This window comes from Tauraco erythrolophus, chromosome 6 (assembly GCF_009769465.1).
Source record: "Tauraco erythrolophus isolate bTauEry1 chromosome 6, bTauEry1.pri, whole genome shotgun sequence".
NCBI classification, from domain to species: domain Eukaryota; kingdom Metazoa; phylum Chordata; class Aves; order Musophagiformes; family Musophagidae; genus Tauraco; species Tauraco erythrolophus.
Genome location: NC_141470.1, coordinates 53,499,247 through 53,515,303, shown reverse-complemented (window position 1 = coordinate 53,515,303; position 16,057 = coordinate 53,499,247). Strand labels below are relative to the sequence as shown.

The 16,057-nt window shown below is 35.8% G+C and overlaps 1 protein-coding gene across 3 annotated transcripts in view; it reads left to right on the top strand.

The window, feature by feature from the left end:
- EML5 (EMAP like 5) overlaps positions 1 to 16,057 on the top strand; it is a 117,311-nt gene that overhangs the window by 67,455 nt on the left and 33,799 nt on the right. For all 3 annotated transcript variants that reach the window (XM_086612639.1, XM_086612638.1, XM_086612637.1), the window contains exons 17-26: positions 1,551 to 1,651; positions 3,525 to 3,727; positions 4,835 to 4,946; positions 5,934 to 6,061; positions 7,820 to 7,961; positions 9,699 to 9,851; positions 10,691 to 10,822; positions 11,838 to 11,926; positions 13,485 to 13,661; positions 14,596 to 14,797. In XM_086612639.1, coding sequence (XP_086468765.1) covers positions 1,551 to 1,651; positions 3,525 to 3,727; positions 4,835 to 4,946; positions 5,934 to 6,061; positions 7,820 to 7,961; positions 9,699 to 9,851; positions 10,691 to 10,822; positions 11,838 to 11,926; positions 13,485 to 13,661; positions 14,596 to 14,797 — 1,439 coding nt within the window. The remainder of the gene's footprint in view (positions 1 to 1,550; positions 1,652 to 3,524; positions 3,728 to 4,834; positions 4,947 to 5,933; positions 6,062 to 7,819; positions 7,962 to 9,698; positions 9,852 to 10,690; positions 10,823 to 11,837; positions 11,927 to 13,484; positions 13,662 to 14,595; positions 14,798 to 16,057) is intronic.

Sequence of the window (16,057 nt, the reverse complement as noted above, 5' to 3'; positions counted from 1 at the left end):
ATTTTGCTCAGTTCTCTTTTCTTCAGCTTTCTTTCCTTTTCCTTTCTGAGTCCTGAGCAGCCTGATCTAACTTTAACGTTAGCTCTGCTTTGAACAAGAGGTTGAACTAAGTAAGATTATCTCATATGCGTTTATTAAACAGAGTTTTAATGTAGAAGATAGAATCTTATTTCTGATGTTGACTAATGTTTTTGAAACCTTTGACTTTATTGTTTCTAAGGATCTATTACTTTAAATAGAGCAGTAATGTGAGTGGGTTTTTCCCCACTCTGTCTGGATTCAGTATGTATACTCTACATACTGTTCTAGGTAGGTTTGAAAGGGATTTATTATTCTCTGCGGATAAAATCTAAAAAGTATCAACTTCCATTTTATCCATCAAATACATTATTCCTCTTCAATGACGTTAACTCTCTTGGTTTTGTTTTTTTTTTTTTAAACACTCTTTGAGTTACTTATACACTGAGGAATGAAAATCCTCAATAAATGATGTAGATAAAGAAGAGTACCCCCTTTGCAGTTATTTGTCTGAAGTCCAGTTACCATGGCTTCTCTGAAGATAGTAGTTTGGGCCTTTCGTTTGTCTGCCTTTCACATGATTTTTTTTTTTTCTTTTTCTTTTTTTTTTAAATCCCCCTACTCTCTGAACCCACCAGTCTCACATAATTCTTTTTTTTTTTAATTGTACTTTAAAAGTTTTTCCTTCTACCTACTCAGAGGAATTGAATAGAATTTTGAGAGCAGTGTCTATACTTTGAAGATTACAGTGTGACTTTGGAAGGAAACTGGTTCATGCTTTTTGCTACTAGTTCATTTAGTAGTCTGAACACGACAGAAGGCAAAAGATTATTGCTGCTCTGGAACAGGGAGCAAAAATTACAGATTAGAGGCTCTTCTGTATTTTCAAGAAAAAAAATCTACTAGTAAGCATTTCTTTTTCCTTGCGTAGATAGCAAACATAGTTGAAAGCTGTTTTTCAAACTATAAGACTGAAGCACGGCGTTAATTTTAAAGCAGCATGATAAGAAATCTAAACCACACAACAGGTTTTAATGTTTTTAGAAACAACTGAAATTTCCTTTTAGAATTGATACAGCAGCATATGTTTTATTCTAACAAGAAAAATGGAAAAATAAATTTAAAAGTGGTTGAGAATGGCACTCTATTTTCAAAACGAAAGACTTTTAAATAAGATTTACAACTTCGACGCTTTTAAGTTTCATTATGAGCTGTCAAGAGGCCTAAATGCCGTATACCTAAACCGAATGCAAACGCATATTCTTTTGTAAAGAGTGTGCCACCTAGTGGATTTCTGAAGTAACGTAATTACTCACCTGCTTTGGAAACTGAGTGGTAATGAAAATAGAACTGGACTCAGTATGTTAGTTCTTTGGCTTTCTTCCACCTCATAAGAAATTATTGTTGATGATTTGGAAGTAAATGTTAACAAGATAGAGAAGGCGTATGTTAGCAAAAGAACCTCAAACCAAGACCTATTTTAAAATATGAATAGTTGTATTTTGATTTAAATATTTTGCTCTGCATTTCAGGGGAAGCAAAGATAAGATTTTCGTTGTTAAGATTAATCCTTATATGCCTGATAAATTGATTACAGTTGGAATTAAACACATGAAATTCTGGCGTAGAGCAGGTAAGGAAACTCTTCAGAATTGCAGCATTTTCTGTTCCTTAAAGTATAAATGTTGCATCTCTTACAGTATGTTTAATGGATTAAAGGCAAATGTTTTTTCTGTATATCTCTCTCTAAGTTAGCTTTGCCTTAGTAGAAATAATGTTAATTGGCATTATGGCAGTAGTGGGAATTCTTTTTAAGATCGATGTGTGATGGAGCTAGAGCTACACAAGTAGAAAGGATCTAGATGTCCTGCTGTCTGTTTTCATATCTAATAGTAATGTAGCACATCTGAAAATGTTACAGAGCTGCTCTAAAATCATAGAAGAGTTTTTGGAATAAGGAGGCACAAATATAAATAAATTTAAGGTTACAAAAATCCACATACAAAAATTCAGACAAAGTACTTGAAGAGGACACCTGTGTCAGTTGAGACCTGTTTGTTTAGATACCTCTGTTGAACTTGACAATTAAAAACCAAGATAAAGCAGCTTGTGTTATCTGCTTGAAGAATTTTGAAGACTGAAAAATCCATTCCCTGATACTAGCGTGAACTTCATAGTTTCAAACATCAAAATGTATGTAAAGACATATGTGCTGCAGAACACTAGTTTATCTGCTCAGAATGTTCTAATTATTCATGCAGAATTTGTGCCTATTGACTCACATGAGTCCCTGATAAAGATTAATGGTGGAGAGACAAGTCTGTGACGAAAAAAACGACACTGGGTTTCTCAGTTTTGGCTCCAACAGAAGTTAATCAAGATTGCCTGAGAGCAAGCTGTTGAAGTCTATATAAATTATTTATTTTAACAATTGTGCTTGTTATCTATAGAAAGAACAAAGTGTGTCAGAATATTTACTGAACGAATTGCTCTCAATTCTTTAGAAAGAAATCCTAACTATGATAAAAGCCTGGAGATGGAGATTTTGAAGAAAGACATTAAATTGTTTAAAATGCCTCTTTTCTCTCTGGCATTGCTCAGTCAGCAGGAATCAAATTTCTTTAATGCTACAGCCCGTCCTTGTGAAACTGCCGTGGCTCACTGGCAAGGCAGTCACCGTGAAACAAGCTTAGCGGCGGCGGTGTGAGTAGAGTATCAGTGCTCCTTAGCAAATGCCAGGTCTCTGAAACCTGCAGTAGAGCAGGTGCACTTGATGTGAGAAATTACACCAAAATCTATGCTTCAGACTAAATTTTCTTCAGTGCCACGTGATGATGGAGAGGTTCAGAGACCTTGCCTCTGTAAATATGAGAACACTATGAAGCGTCAGATCCTGAGGGGCTTCTGTGTCACACCACATGCAGTTTCTCTAAGGATTGTGAAAATATAAATCTGAGTTTCTAGCCAGAGGTTACTAGGTGTTATGCCTGTCAAGTTATTTTAGGTATAGTATTTTAAAGAATTTAAAAATTTATGTAGCTGTAACATTTCTATTATCCAGAGGCCAATATAGCAAACCTCTCAAATAAAATTAGAATTCCTCTCACTGAAAACATATTGTGAAAAGGATGGGATGTCAAGATTTAAACTTTTCTTTTTTTTCTTTCAAGTTAATTTCATTAAGAGTTTCTATGAACTGTGTGGTAGATGTTAAATTTTTTGTTTAGATGCAAGTTTACAACTGCACTTTCTCTTTAGATGTTTATGTGGGTATATGTACATATTCAAATCCAGATTCAAGTAGTAAGTTAAAAGTAAGTTTTTTTTTCTTGAAAGGTGCCACATGGTATAAAAAATTTATTTTGTTGAAACTCTTCTCAGGCTCCATTTTTTGGGGAGCATGGGTGAACCAGAAGAAAAGGACTTGTTGCTCTGGGTAAGGTTATATAGTTTTTGGAAAATATTTCTAAGCAAAGATCTGATGACTTGTTTTTGGTTTGAACCAGGTGGAGGACTAATTGGGAGAAAGGGCTGCATAGGTGCATTGGGAAGAACCGATACAATGATGTGTGCAGTATATGGCTGGACTGAAGAGATGGCGTTCTCTGGAACTTCTACGGGGGATGTGTGTATTTGGAGAGATGTGTTTCTCATAAAAACTGTCAAAGCACATGATGGTCCTGTGTTCAGCATGCACGCATTGGAAAAAGTAAATGAACTGTTCATTGTTTTTTGATGTCTGGACAAAAAAGTCCATGAAGTTAGGCCTTTCCCAAACTCAGGAATCCATGGTTTTGTTTCCATTACAGAAGAGCTTTGTGAGGTCCAGATTCAAAATAGTGTTTTATTCATGTCTCTAATTCTTGTTATGTAGCATGCTGTTTCTCAAACGTTTGTGGTCCAGACACATCTTATTCAGTAATTTTCATGACCTCTTACTAAAGAAGTAATAGTAACTTACGATAAGTAAAAGTACTTTTTGATTTAAGCATCCATAAGTTTAATGGAGTATGTGAGCTTGTGAGAGAGGAAGATCATACTTTTACTATTTTGTGCTGTAATTACCATCTACTCGTAGAAGCATTCAATTTGTAGATCAATAAGTACTCTGTCCTGATTCTCAACTTCTTTTGACTCCAGAAAGCCTTTAGGCATGTAGTTAAATTTGAATGGGTGTTCCAGTTAGATTACTTGTGTGTGTGAAGTTATATGTATGTTTGTGTTTTGCTGGGTTAGATAAGTTACTCCACCTTTGAGTTTCAGTATAGTAGCTTTGGACAAAGCATGTGTTATTCATAGTGCAAGAACTAAGTTTCCCAAAGGAAAGTACTAGTGATTTCAGTATTAAGTATACCTGTTGCTTCATTAAATAGCTGTAAATAATATTTGGAGACAGAATGGCACAAATATGCATATATTTGAACAATTTAAGCACTGATAAAATTGTGAGTGGTACTAAGTTTGACTTGGAGTAATGAGGTGAAATGCCAAAGGGATATTGAGGCTAAATTAATCAAGAAAAACATTTCAAATTTCAGTTAGATTGTTTTTCTAGTGTGGTAGAAGCTTATTGGTTACAACTTTTAAATCCAGCCTATGTACATGGGCTGTGCTGCCTTGGTCAGGAGGGGAATTCAATCAGGAATTTTGTTGCTCCTGATCTTTTCATCTCTACAATCTGTAGTTCTGTGCAATACAATGTTGTATATAATCAATTTTCAGGTTTGGCAGAAATCACTGAAAAATTAAGGAAAGATAATAATTGATTATAACTTGTGATTTATTTTTAAAAAAATATTTTTTTCCCCCCACCCAGGGATTTGTCACTGGAGGAAAGGATGGGGTTGTAGCTCTCTGGGACGATACCTTTGAGCGTTGTCTCAAAACCTATGCCATCAAAAGGGCTGCTTTGGCCCCTGGGTCTAAAGGTAACACAGACTTTATCCTATTTTTATTCTATTTAAAACACTTTCTTTAGAAAACTCTTTCCATGGAACTGGTTTCCCCAATAGAAGGAAATCCGCATTTGACATAATGAATATTAAAAATTATTTTTTAAAAGCTTTATTGATTCTAAATAAGTCATTTTTCTGTTGGGAGGTGAATGGTAAGTTGTAGTGTCTGCACATTTGATGGGTGCAGATCATAATATTTTCCTTATCTGCCTGAATTAATCACCCAGGTGATTTATTTATTTTTTTAAAGTGGCAACTAAAAACCCGATTATATTCTAATCATGATGTATCTTGTCCAATCTTTTTTGTTTTGGAGGAGCAATGGAATTCAGAATTATGGTTAGTTTTCTAAGGTATTAGTTCATTTTAGGACTTAATTTTCTGAAATTATTTAAGAACATTTTAGTTCCTATTATTCCTATTTCTTCCATTTATTCTTGATCTTAGTGCTGATTTTTTTTCTCAGTTTTACCTCTTTGACATTCTGGATAGCCTTTTCTCGTCCCACTCCCACCTCAAAAATTTGCATTTGCTGTGTTCTAATGCATGTGCTTTGATTTTCAAAAATAATAAATGGAAACACGCATTAACTAAAACATTCTACTACAGAGTATCTCATTCTCATATCTGTTTAATAAAAAGCTAGATTTGAAGGTACCATGAATGCTAGCGATATAGCAGTACAGTTGATATTTCACGTGCACGTTTTTTTCACTAAGATTTCCAATGAGTCAAGCTGATTAAACTTCAGAGATACTGGGTTGAGAAGAAAGATTTAGTAATTGGGTAATTACTAAATATTCCCAAATGAATACAAACATATAAGATCTTCCATGGAGGAATGTGTTTTTACTTGTTTATTACCAAGTATCTTTTTCTACGATGAGAATGTAATGTGCATATATGTGAAAAATCCTCTATAAGGCACACTTGAGAATCTTCTGTCCTTTAACCTTCTAGGTCTCCTCTTAGAAGATAATCCTTCTATACGTGCCATATCTTTAGGACATGGTCATATTTTAGTGGGCACAAAGAATGGTGAAATATTGGAGGTGGATAAAAGTGGACCAATAACTCTGCTGGTTCAGGTACATGTTAAATAGCAGTCAAATATTCCATACCATAAACGCTGTTTTATTTTCTAACCTAAAGACTGTTGTGAAATAGCAAGGATTTTAATCACTAGTGAAGTTAGCAAGTTACTTTATAGATTTTTAATGCTAGGCTAGACCATTATGACTCTTTAATGAGCAAAACAGATCACAGAATTTCATGTACTAATTTGTTCAACAAGTTCACCCTTTCAAACAGGCCAAGATCATATTTCTATTTAAAAAATAAAAAATAAAAAAAACATGAAACAGTGGATCCTCCACCAAATTCCCTATTAATTTTTTCTGAATACTGATTACTCTTATTGTTTTTGCAAATTGTTTCCTTGAGGTTTATTTTTAGATATTCTTTGTAATTATTTAAAAAACATTCCGGTTTTCTTTGCCATACCAAAAAGACTGCATTTCTTAAGCCTGACTACAAACCAGATTTTTTTACAACATATCATCCTATGATTTTCTTTCATACTTAAATAAAAATCTGTGGATCTTTAATTCACACTTCTGAGTGGCCAATGCAATAAGTAAAGAACTAGATTTTTTTAAAGAATATATTAGAACCTAAGGTAAAGAAAAAAATCTAGATCATAGAATAGTTTGGGTGGGAAGGGACATTTAAAGGTCATCTAGCCCAACTCCCCTGCAGCGAGCAGAGATAACCTTCAACTAGATCAGTTTGCTCCTGTCCAACCTGACCCTGAATGCCTCCAGGGACAGGACATCTACCATGTCTCTGGCAACCTGTTCCAATCTTTCACCACCCTCATTGTAAAATATTTCTTCCTTACATCTAGTTTAAATCTACCCTTTTTTAGTTTAAAACCATTACCCCTTGTCCTGTTGCAGCAGGCCTTGCTAAAAAGTGTGTCCCCATCTTTCTTATAGGCCCCCTTCAAATACTGAAGGGCTACAATAAGGTCTCCCTGCAGCCTTCTCTTCTCCAGGCTGAACCACCCCAACTCACTCAGGGGTGCTCCATCCCTCTGATCGTTTTTGTTACCCTCCTTTGGACCTGCTCCAACAGGTCTACGTCTTTCCTGTGCTGAGGTCAGCAGAGCTGAACGCAATACTCCAAGTGAGATCTCACGAGAGCAGAGTAGAGGGGCAGAATCACCTCCCTCGACCTTCTGGCCACGCTTCCTTTGATGCAGCCCAGGATACGGTTGGCTTTCTGACCTGCAAGCACACATTGCCGGCTCATGTGGGTGCTGGTGGATGAAAAGGTGGACAAGTCCTTCTCCTCAGGGCTGCTCTCAATCCCTTCACCCCCGAGCCTGCATTGATACTGGGATTGCCCTGACCCAGGTGCAGGACCTTGCACTTGACCTTGTTGAACCTCATGAGGTTCACATGGGCCCACTGTTCGAGCTTGTCCCGGTCCCTCTGTATAGCATCCTGCCCCTCAGGCATGTCAGCTGCACCAGGCAGCTTGCTGTCGTTTGCAAACTGGCTGAGGGTGCACTTGACCCCACTGTCTATGCCAGTGACATAGATGTGTGTGAGGGTTATTTCTCAGGAAAAAGTCTCTCTAGTACTAATTACTGTAATTTGCACTTTTACTGTAAGTAGCAGGCGAGGTTTTTTTCAGGTGTTCTGTGTTTCTGTTCAGATATGTCTTTATTATCCTCAAAAGATATGCCTGTTTGTGCTGTTTTTTTTTTAAACTTCCTTACATGTATTATTTCATATTTCAGTTTAAAATACAAAGTCATCTGATTCATTGTGTTTTTTCAGGGTCACATGGAGGGTGAAGTTTGGGGTCTAGCTACTCATCCTCATTTACCTATTTGTGCCACTGTAAGTGATGACAAAACCTTAAGAATATGGGATTTATCTCCTAGCCATTGTATGTTAGCTGTTCGCAAATTGAAGAAGGGTAAGATGCTTAATATGAAAATATTTAACGGAATTCAGTTGATATTTTGTTAGCAATATAATTCTTTCAAAAGCAAGACTGAATAAATTCCTTTCTTTGCTCAAATTATTTTATCAATGCTATGTTCACGAGTTATGTAGCCCTTAAGCTAATGAATCTGTATGAAAGATTTCTATGTAATACTTCTCTTAAGATTATTTGCAACTGTAACCTATTTAAGTCAGTGAATTTGTGATAAAAGTTACATAAATCTGCCATGTTGCTTATAGTATTACAAGCTTTTTTGAACAGTGGAGGACTTTGAATCTAGAAATTTTTGGAAGAAATCTTAGAAGTAATGCCGAATTTATCTTCTTTGCAAAAGTTAGAAGAATCTGGAATGTCAAGGAAAGAGAACAGTCATAAAATTCTTACTTGTCGTATACTACATAAATAAATTCTATTTTGACAGATGGAAAATCTGTTGTAAATACATCCTGTAATGAGACTTTTTTAAGGATTAGACCAGACTGGCCTTACAGGCTTTTAATTATCTATATGCTTCGTTAGACAAAGGAGTACAATAGGCTTTATCTGTTTGGCGTTCAGTAAAGCACTTTCATCCAAACCTTAGATTGATCAAGTAAATGTAAGAAGAGTCATTAGTTGGCACAATCAGAAATCAAACAAGAAAGTTTCAAGTTGGTGAAGTCTGCTCAAGTCTTAAAGCTGATATTTCTTAATATTTTTAAGAGTAGTTTTGGCAGAAAAGGACTGTGATGAGTTAATTTGCTGATGAGACACATTTTGAGATGCTTTGATGATCTTAAAAAGTACATGTGTACTGTGCAGAAAGAGCTGGATACTTCTGCAGACTGCGGTAGTGGAAATGAGAAAATAATGTGGTAATTAAAAAAGACAAGACTCAATGACTGTAAGAAAAAATGTCTGTGTAGCTGATGAGTAACTGAGGAGCAGAAGGCTCAGGATGTTGTAGCTGATCACAGGATAACAATTACATGTGATAGTGAGGTTATTTCTCCCAGGACATATTGAAGGATTCATGTATTTTACGAGAGACTGATCAGAGTATTTTTGGTGTACACTTCTCATCTGTGTTCAGCTGAATGAAATGAAGCTGAAAGTTGAGTATGCAGAAAGAGTTGCTACAGGATAATGAACGAGAAGCTTTGTGGTGGAGACAGCAAAAAAAAGGATTACTGTCTACAAGTTACTCAGAGGAACAAATAGTAGGGAAAAATATTTACACCAATGGAAAACTCTGGCATGGAAACAAATCTATATAAGCTGACTATAAATAAATTTAGATTGGAAATTAAACTGTTTTTCAAAAATTGACGTGTTTATTAAAAGGACTATATGACGTAGTGACCACATAATGCTGCGTTCTCCTTCCCAGAGCAAATGGTAACAAACAACTGGCACTATATACTAAGAAGGAGAGAAAATTAAATATGTATAGACAATAGTGATTAATCTGTATTACTAGTGTAGAACATATATCAATATGCAAATAAATGTAATCTAAGATTCTGGAGTTGTGTACTTGTTGATTTGTCAATAGCATTTGTGTGCTATCGCAGATGTAGAGCTTCGCAATTATCTTGACAGCATCTAAAACATTTCATTAGACTATACACTAAAAGAATAACTTTCCTTTACTACTCTAAAAATAAATCTAAAAGAAGGATTACTCACTGTAAATGTACCTGAATGCCATTTCTGTATTCCTCATAGGAGGCAGATGTTGTTGCTTTTCTCCTGATGGAAAAGCATTAGCCGTTGGTCTCAATGATGGAAGTTTTTTGATAGTTAATGCAGATACCCTGGAGGATCTAGTCTCTTTCCAGCACAGGAAAGATGTTATTTCAGAGATCCGATTTTCTCCTGGTAAGTGATTTAAAAAGAAGATTTTTATATCAAAGTTGTTCAAACAAGCTTTATAACCTTTAAAAGATAAAAGAAGTATTTACATGTAACAAATCAGCAAGACTAATATTAACATTTTGAAAATACTGAGTGTGAAGTCCTATGTTTCTCATTTAATGATGAGATTATTGGAATGAGTTTGCTCATAGTAACCTCCAGAATGCAACAGTTTTAAGTCATGAACATCCAGCAGCCTTCCTAGATTCCTAGAGTTTCACTTTATGAGGTGTGTAAGTTTGGCTCTTCGCTGAGGTTACTGTTAGCTAATGAGAATGCTTGAAACTGATGTGTCAGAAAGATCTGGTGTCCTCCTTTTTTCTTCTTTTTCCCCCTATAGTGTTTAGCATTCCCAGTGAGTCTAGTTTCTTTCAAATAGTACAGCTCTTATTTAGGAACTCAATTGTATGGCCTAAACTAATAATACTACTTCAGGGAAAATGCTATTTTGTAGGAGAAATTTGATGCAAATTACTGATACCAATTCTTGTGCAACATTACTTTCTGATTACCTAAGCCTTACCACTCTGAGTGTAATAAAATAAAATAAAATTTTATCAAATAGTTTTTATTATTTGTAAATGTAATGTTGTAATGGTTGTATATTTCATACTGATTTTGATTGTTGCGATATGAATGTTAATCTATCGAGGACTCTGAAGAAATAAGCAAGTTCATTCCAAAGAAATCTGAGTTGCATATAGCTAAGTTCCACAATGTACTTGTGTTTAATAGACACAGCACTACGATTTTTGAAGTGTTATCTAGTGATAAAAACTTATGTTTCTACTGATGTTTTTTAGGAGCTGGGAAGTATTTAGCTGTGGCATCCTGTGAAAACTTTGTAGATATTTACAATGTAATGAGCAGTAAACGAGTAGGAATCTGCAAGGGAGCCTCCAGCTATATCACACACATGGACTGGGACGTGAGAGGTAAGTAGCATTCATTCTAAAAATCTGCTGGAAGACTGATTACATTATAGACTAAATACAGTATATCTACAGGATGCATTTATGGTGCCGTTGACAGATTTGTTTCTTCAGTTTATGAATATGCTCACAGCATCTGACTAAATATAAAACCATGATTTTTATTACTATTTATATATTTAGAAGTTGTTCAATTTTAAGTAAAATATATTGTCTCTGTATATTGATTTGTATGGGGTTTTGTTTACATCTTCTGTGTTTATCGTTTGACTTCTACTTCTTGAATAATGTACTGCATGATGCAGTTGCATATGTAGCTCAGGAATATATATCCTTGTTGTCAAAAAGAGCAGAAGGACTAGATTTCCTGACTTCCTTGGTCTTAATAAATGATTAATTTAAATATTAACTTTAGTCCTGTTTCATACGAAACCAATGGAGTGTAATAGTCCAATCTATTAGTTCCTGCTCTTATTCCTCTACATAATCACTTTTGAAACAGTCCAATTTAATTTGAAAGAGTGTAGTAAGATTACTTTCTCTGAGAATTTTGAAAACAGGAAGAGGAAAGAAATATTTCTCTCAGAAAAGAAGTAATATAAAGGCAAGCACAAGTCAGCTGCTTGGAAGCAGCCATTGGCCAGACAGCTTATGTGCTTCTCAGTCCCAAGTGTACATGCATACTAGTCAACTAGTTGTCACAAACAAGCCCTGAATTAGACCCAGTAAATTTTATCTACCATCTGGGGGACAACCATAAACAGGAGAGAAAAGTGATGCATTATTACAGTTTTCAAAGAGAGGAGGAAGGACTGTGAATTTAAAAGGTCAAAGGACTCAGGTCTTCAGTAGCCCATACTTCCAGATCCATTGTTTATGTATGCAATTTTTTCCAGTGGAAACAAATAATTTGTGTAATGCTGTTAGAAACAAAAATTTCAAGTAACTTTGTTTGTTTGTTTGTGTAAAATGGAATCTTCTATTAATGCTAATATACAATATGTAATATGTTTTATAGGGAAGCTTTTGCAGGTCAACACTGGTGCTAAAGAGCAGTTGTTTTTTGAAGCTCCTCGTGGGAAGAAACAGACAATTCCCAGTTTGGAGGTGAGGAAATAGAAGGCCTTCTTAACTTGTATGCAAATCACAGAATCATAGAATCACAGAATGTTAGGGATTGGAAAGGACCTCAAAGGATCATCTAGTCCAGTCCCCCTGCCGGAGCAGGACCACCTAGATTAGATCGCACAAGAACGCATCCAGGCGGGTTTTGAACATCTCCATAGAAGGAGACTCCACAACCTCTCTGGGCAGCCTGTTCCAGTGTTCTGTTGCCCTTACTGGGAAGAAGTTCTTCCTCATGTTTAAGTGGAACCTCCTATGTTCCAGCTTATATCCATTTCCCCTTGTCCTATCATTGGATGCCACTGAGAAGAGCCTGGCTCCATCCTCATGACAGTCACCCTTTACATATTTATAAACATTAATGAGGTCCCCTCTCAGTCTCCTCTTCTCCAAGCTAAAGAGACCCAACTCCCTCAGCCTTTCCTTATAAGGGAGATGCTCCACTCCCTTAATCGTCTTTGTGGCCCTGCGCTGGACTCTCTCAAGCAGTTCCTTGTCTTTCTTGAACTGAGGGGCCCAGAACTGGACACAATATTCCAGATGAGGCCTCACCAGGGCAGAGTAGAGGGGGAGGAGAACCTCTCTCGACCTACTAACCACACCCCTTCTAATACACCCCAGGATGCCATTGGCCTTCTTGGCCACAAGGGCACATTGCTGGCTCATGGTCATCCTGCTGTCCACCAGGACCCCCAGGTCCCTTTCCTCTGTGCTGCTCCCCAACAGTTCAGTCCCCAACTTGTACTGGTGAGTACAAGTATCATCAGACTTATGATACAACTGCCTGTACTGCATAAGAGGGGATGATGTATAAACTATACTTTTAACTGGTCTATTGCAAAGACTTTTGTTTAGGCATTTGCTGTCCCTTATCCTTTTTTTGCAGCATGTTCAATTAGATAATGTAATCAGAATTATAAAATACATAGAGGTTATCACATTTGTCTTTTCTTTTAAGAAATGGACGTTTGTCTGACTTATGCACTCATGAAAATCTCACTGGACTTCTGTTTGCCTCTTTTGGTACCTAGACACCTTTGAAAACCTATTGCAGATTACTTAACCCTAACCTTGCTGTGGAAGACCTCGTGTCTTCTTTACATAGCAATGCATTATAGCATACATAACATACATAGATAAGTGTAGTATATTGTAGCTATAATATTGACTTGGTTTCTCAGACACAGAGCATTGTCATAGGTCAGAGAGTGAAAATGGATAATTTTCAAATAATATTTTCTTTTCTATGAGATTAAAGGCAGTGTTGAAAAATGTGATTTGTTTTCTCTAGCCTGGAAGGGCAGGTAAGGTAAAAATTTTTTAAATACTTCTAGAGGTTTTAGAACTGGAAATTAATAGAGGTAAAATTAAAGGTCTTGAATGAAATTTGACTATTCGGAACATAAGTAGTTAATATGTAAAAATACTGTCTTTTTGATGTGATGTATCTTTCGATGCAATGACTTTTTCTTGAAATCAGGCATGGAAGAAAACTGCCTGGGAGGAAGCATGCTCTGTCTCAAACAGGTTCTTTTTGTAGGTAGAAAAGATTGGCTGGGCATCATGGACAAGTGTTTTGGGCTCTTGCTGTGAAGGAATCTGGCCAATAATTGGTGAAGTCACAGATGTAACTGCTTCATGCCTCACTAGTGATAGTAAAGTATTAGCCACAGGAGATGATTTTGGATTTGTGAAACTGTTTCGATACCCTGCTAAAGTAAGTAATTTTTAACTGTTCATGGAGAAGATTAATAAAACTGCCTTTTCAAGACTTGAAAAATTCATTGCTCCGAACAAAGTAGTGCTTTTATACTTTTGTCTTTATGATCAAAGAAGGCATTCAATATTACACTGCAATTTGCAATGTTTCAAATTTCCGGTTAGTAAGAATTACCATTCCAGGTCAGAGTAAAGAGCCATCTCAGGCAGTGTCTTGTCACTGTCATTTTCCCATGCAAATGCGTGTGAAAAGCTGTAAGAATGGGAATGGGACAGGCACTGTCTAATATCTTAGGCATTAATATTCTCAGTGTGGTTTTTATCAGTGTCGTTTTTAGGCCCTTAAGCTCTTGTTTTGGAAGACAGCGAACATTTCTTCCTGACCTTCATGTCACTCGTGATTTTATAGACCTTCATTCTGTCCAACCTCAGTCATTTTTCTCTAAGATGAAGAGCTTTAATATTATTTAATCATGCATCATAGAAAAGCCATTCTAGAAGCACATTATATTTTTACTGTTCTTCTAGAACCTTTCTAGTTTTCATGTATATTTATCAGTAAATATGTCTTCAATTTTGAACATTTTGACATGCTAGGGATGGTAACAGTGCGCAAGTATTGACTCAAAATAAGCTATGTACATTTTGTTCTTAATCTGTTAAATTGTTTTCTCTTTTAGGAAAAATAATCCAGTATTTATTGCTGGAATCTGTTTATAAACGAATTCTTGCATGCTTGATATGGAAATATGGTTATTTCATGAAGTTGCTATAGAGAGGAACTTGGCAAATCACGTGATACATATAAATGCAAAACAACTGAAGCATAAACTGTAAAGAAGTTAAGAACATGTTGTTGTGCACTGGCAACTCATTTCTGTTTTATCTGTCAGACTGGTTAAATTTGATCAGTGCCTTTTCTTTTCCCTTAGGGAAAGTTTGGAAAATTTAAGAGGTACGTTGCTCACAGTACCCATGTAACAAATGTCCGTTGGACCTATGACGACAGTTTATTGGTCACTGTTGGAGGAGCAGACACCTCTTTAATGCTGTGGACTTACGAGATGGAAGGACATCGGGATAGCAGGCAGTGTGACAGTGAAGAATCTGATCTGGATTCTGAAGAAGATGGAGGTCAGTAATAATTTATAAGACTTGCTGGATTATGTTATGTCAAGAAGACTTTATTAATGGAAAACTGCTAATTTAGAAATAATCAAGTTTTATATATGTTTTTTTAATCTTAAATAGTGAAGACACTTAAAAAACTTTAGGTATAATTTCTTTTTGGGAAAAGGACTGATAAACTGTTGTGAAGAAAATGGTAAATGAAGTGTTTGACTTACTGCTTTGAGTCACAGTATATAAAAAGACTCTTGACATCTTTTAAATGAAATAATATTAGGTGCCAATTATAGGTAACTTCCAAAAATCTATATAGAAAAATGCATTCATCACACTGATTCTGATTTAATTATTTTGAAATCTGTCTAATGTGAGATCATAGATACCTTGATGTTATAGCATGTGTTTCCATAACATGAAAGCATAGGAGGCAGAGGTAGACTGATGTTCGTATATGGAACAGTCTATGGCAAGGTCATATTATCAATAGTTATGAAGTGTTAATTACATTTTGTAGAATAAAATTCTGTTGTTTTGCCATACTAAATGTTTCCTATTCATGTTATAATTCCAAGTGTTCATAAGTCCCCAAACTTGTGCTCTCTGCTGCCCAGTGCAATTTTTCGTCCTTGTCAAATCCTCAGTGTTCAAGCATTTTTAAATTATCGCTGCTACTCTTCAAATAGCTCTGTGTAATAAATTAACTTCCGTTTTCACTGAAATCTGCTGAATGACCAAAGAGACACTTTAAATATTAGAGGCATATGAAATATTCATTGGAGAAGAATTTTTATGCACTATCTTTCTGCTTAAAGTTGAAGACTACATCCACAAAGTAATATAATTGCCTACAGGGAGACTCAGTCAACTTTAGCTTTCTGAATCAAAAATTACAATCTTCAGAGTTTTTGTTCAACTTCTGCCTGTGACCTGTTTTTTGCCCAATACCGTTCCCTAGGCTCTAGTGCTTTACAAAGAGCCCTCTTAAGCTCTGTATTTCCAATGTACTCTGAAAGAGAGGTCTCTTAAGCTTTACAAGAAAAGACCTTGACATCTTTTTCCACAAAAACTTCTATTCATCAAGTCCTGTTGATTTCAGTTAGAGTTAAGAACTATGCATAAAGTTAGCATTAGCAGTCTTTTTCTTAGGAAAAAATAATGGAGGCTAAGTAACAACCTTGTCACTATTTAGCTTTTTTGCCATATGTACTACAAAAACATCATCTCGATGTGCCTGACTATTGCCAAGCATTGTGTAGGAACCCTGTG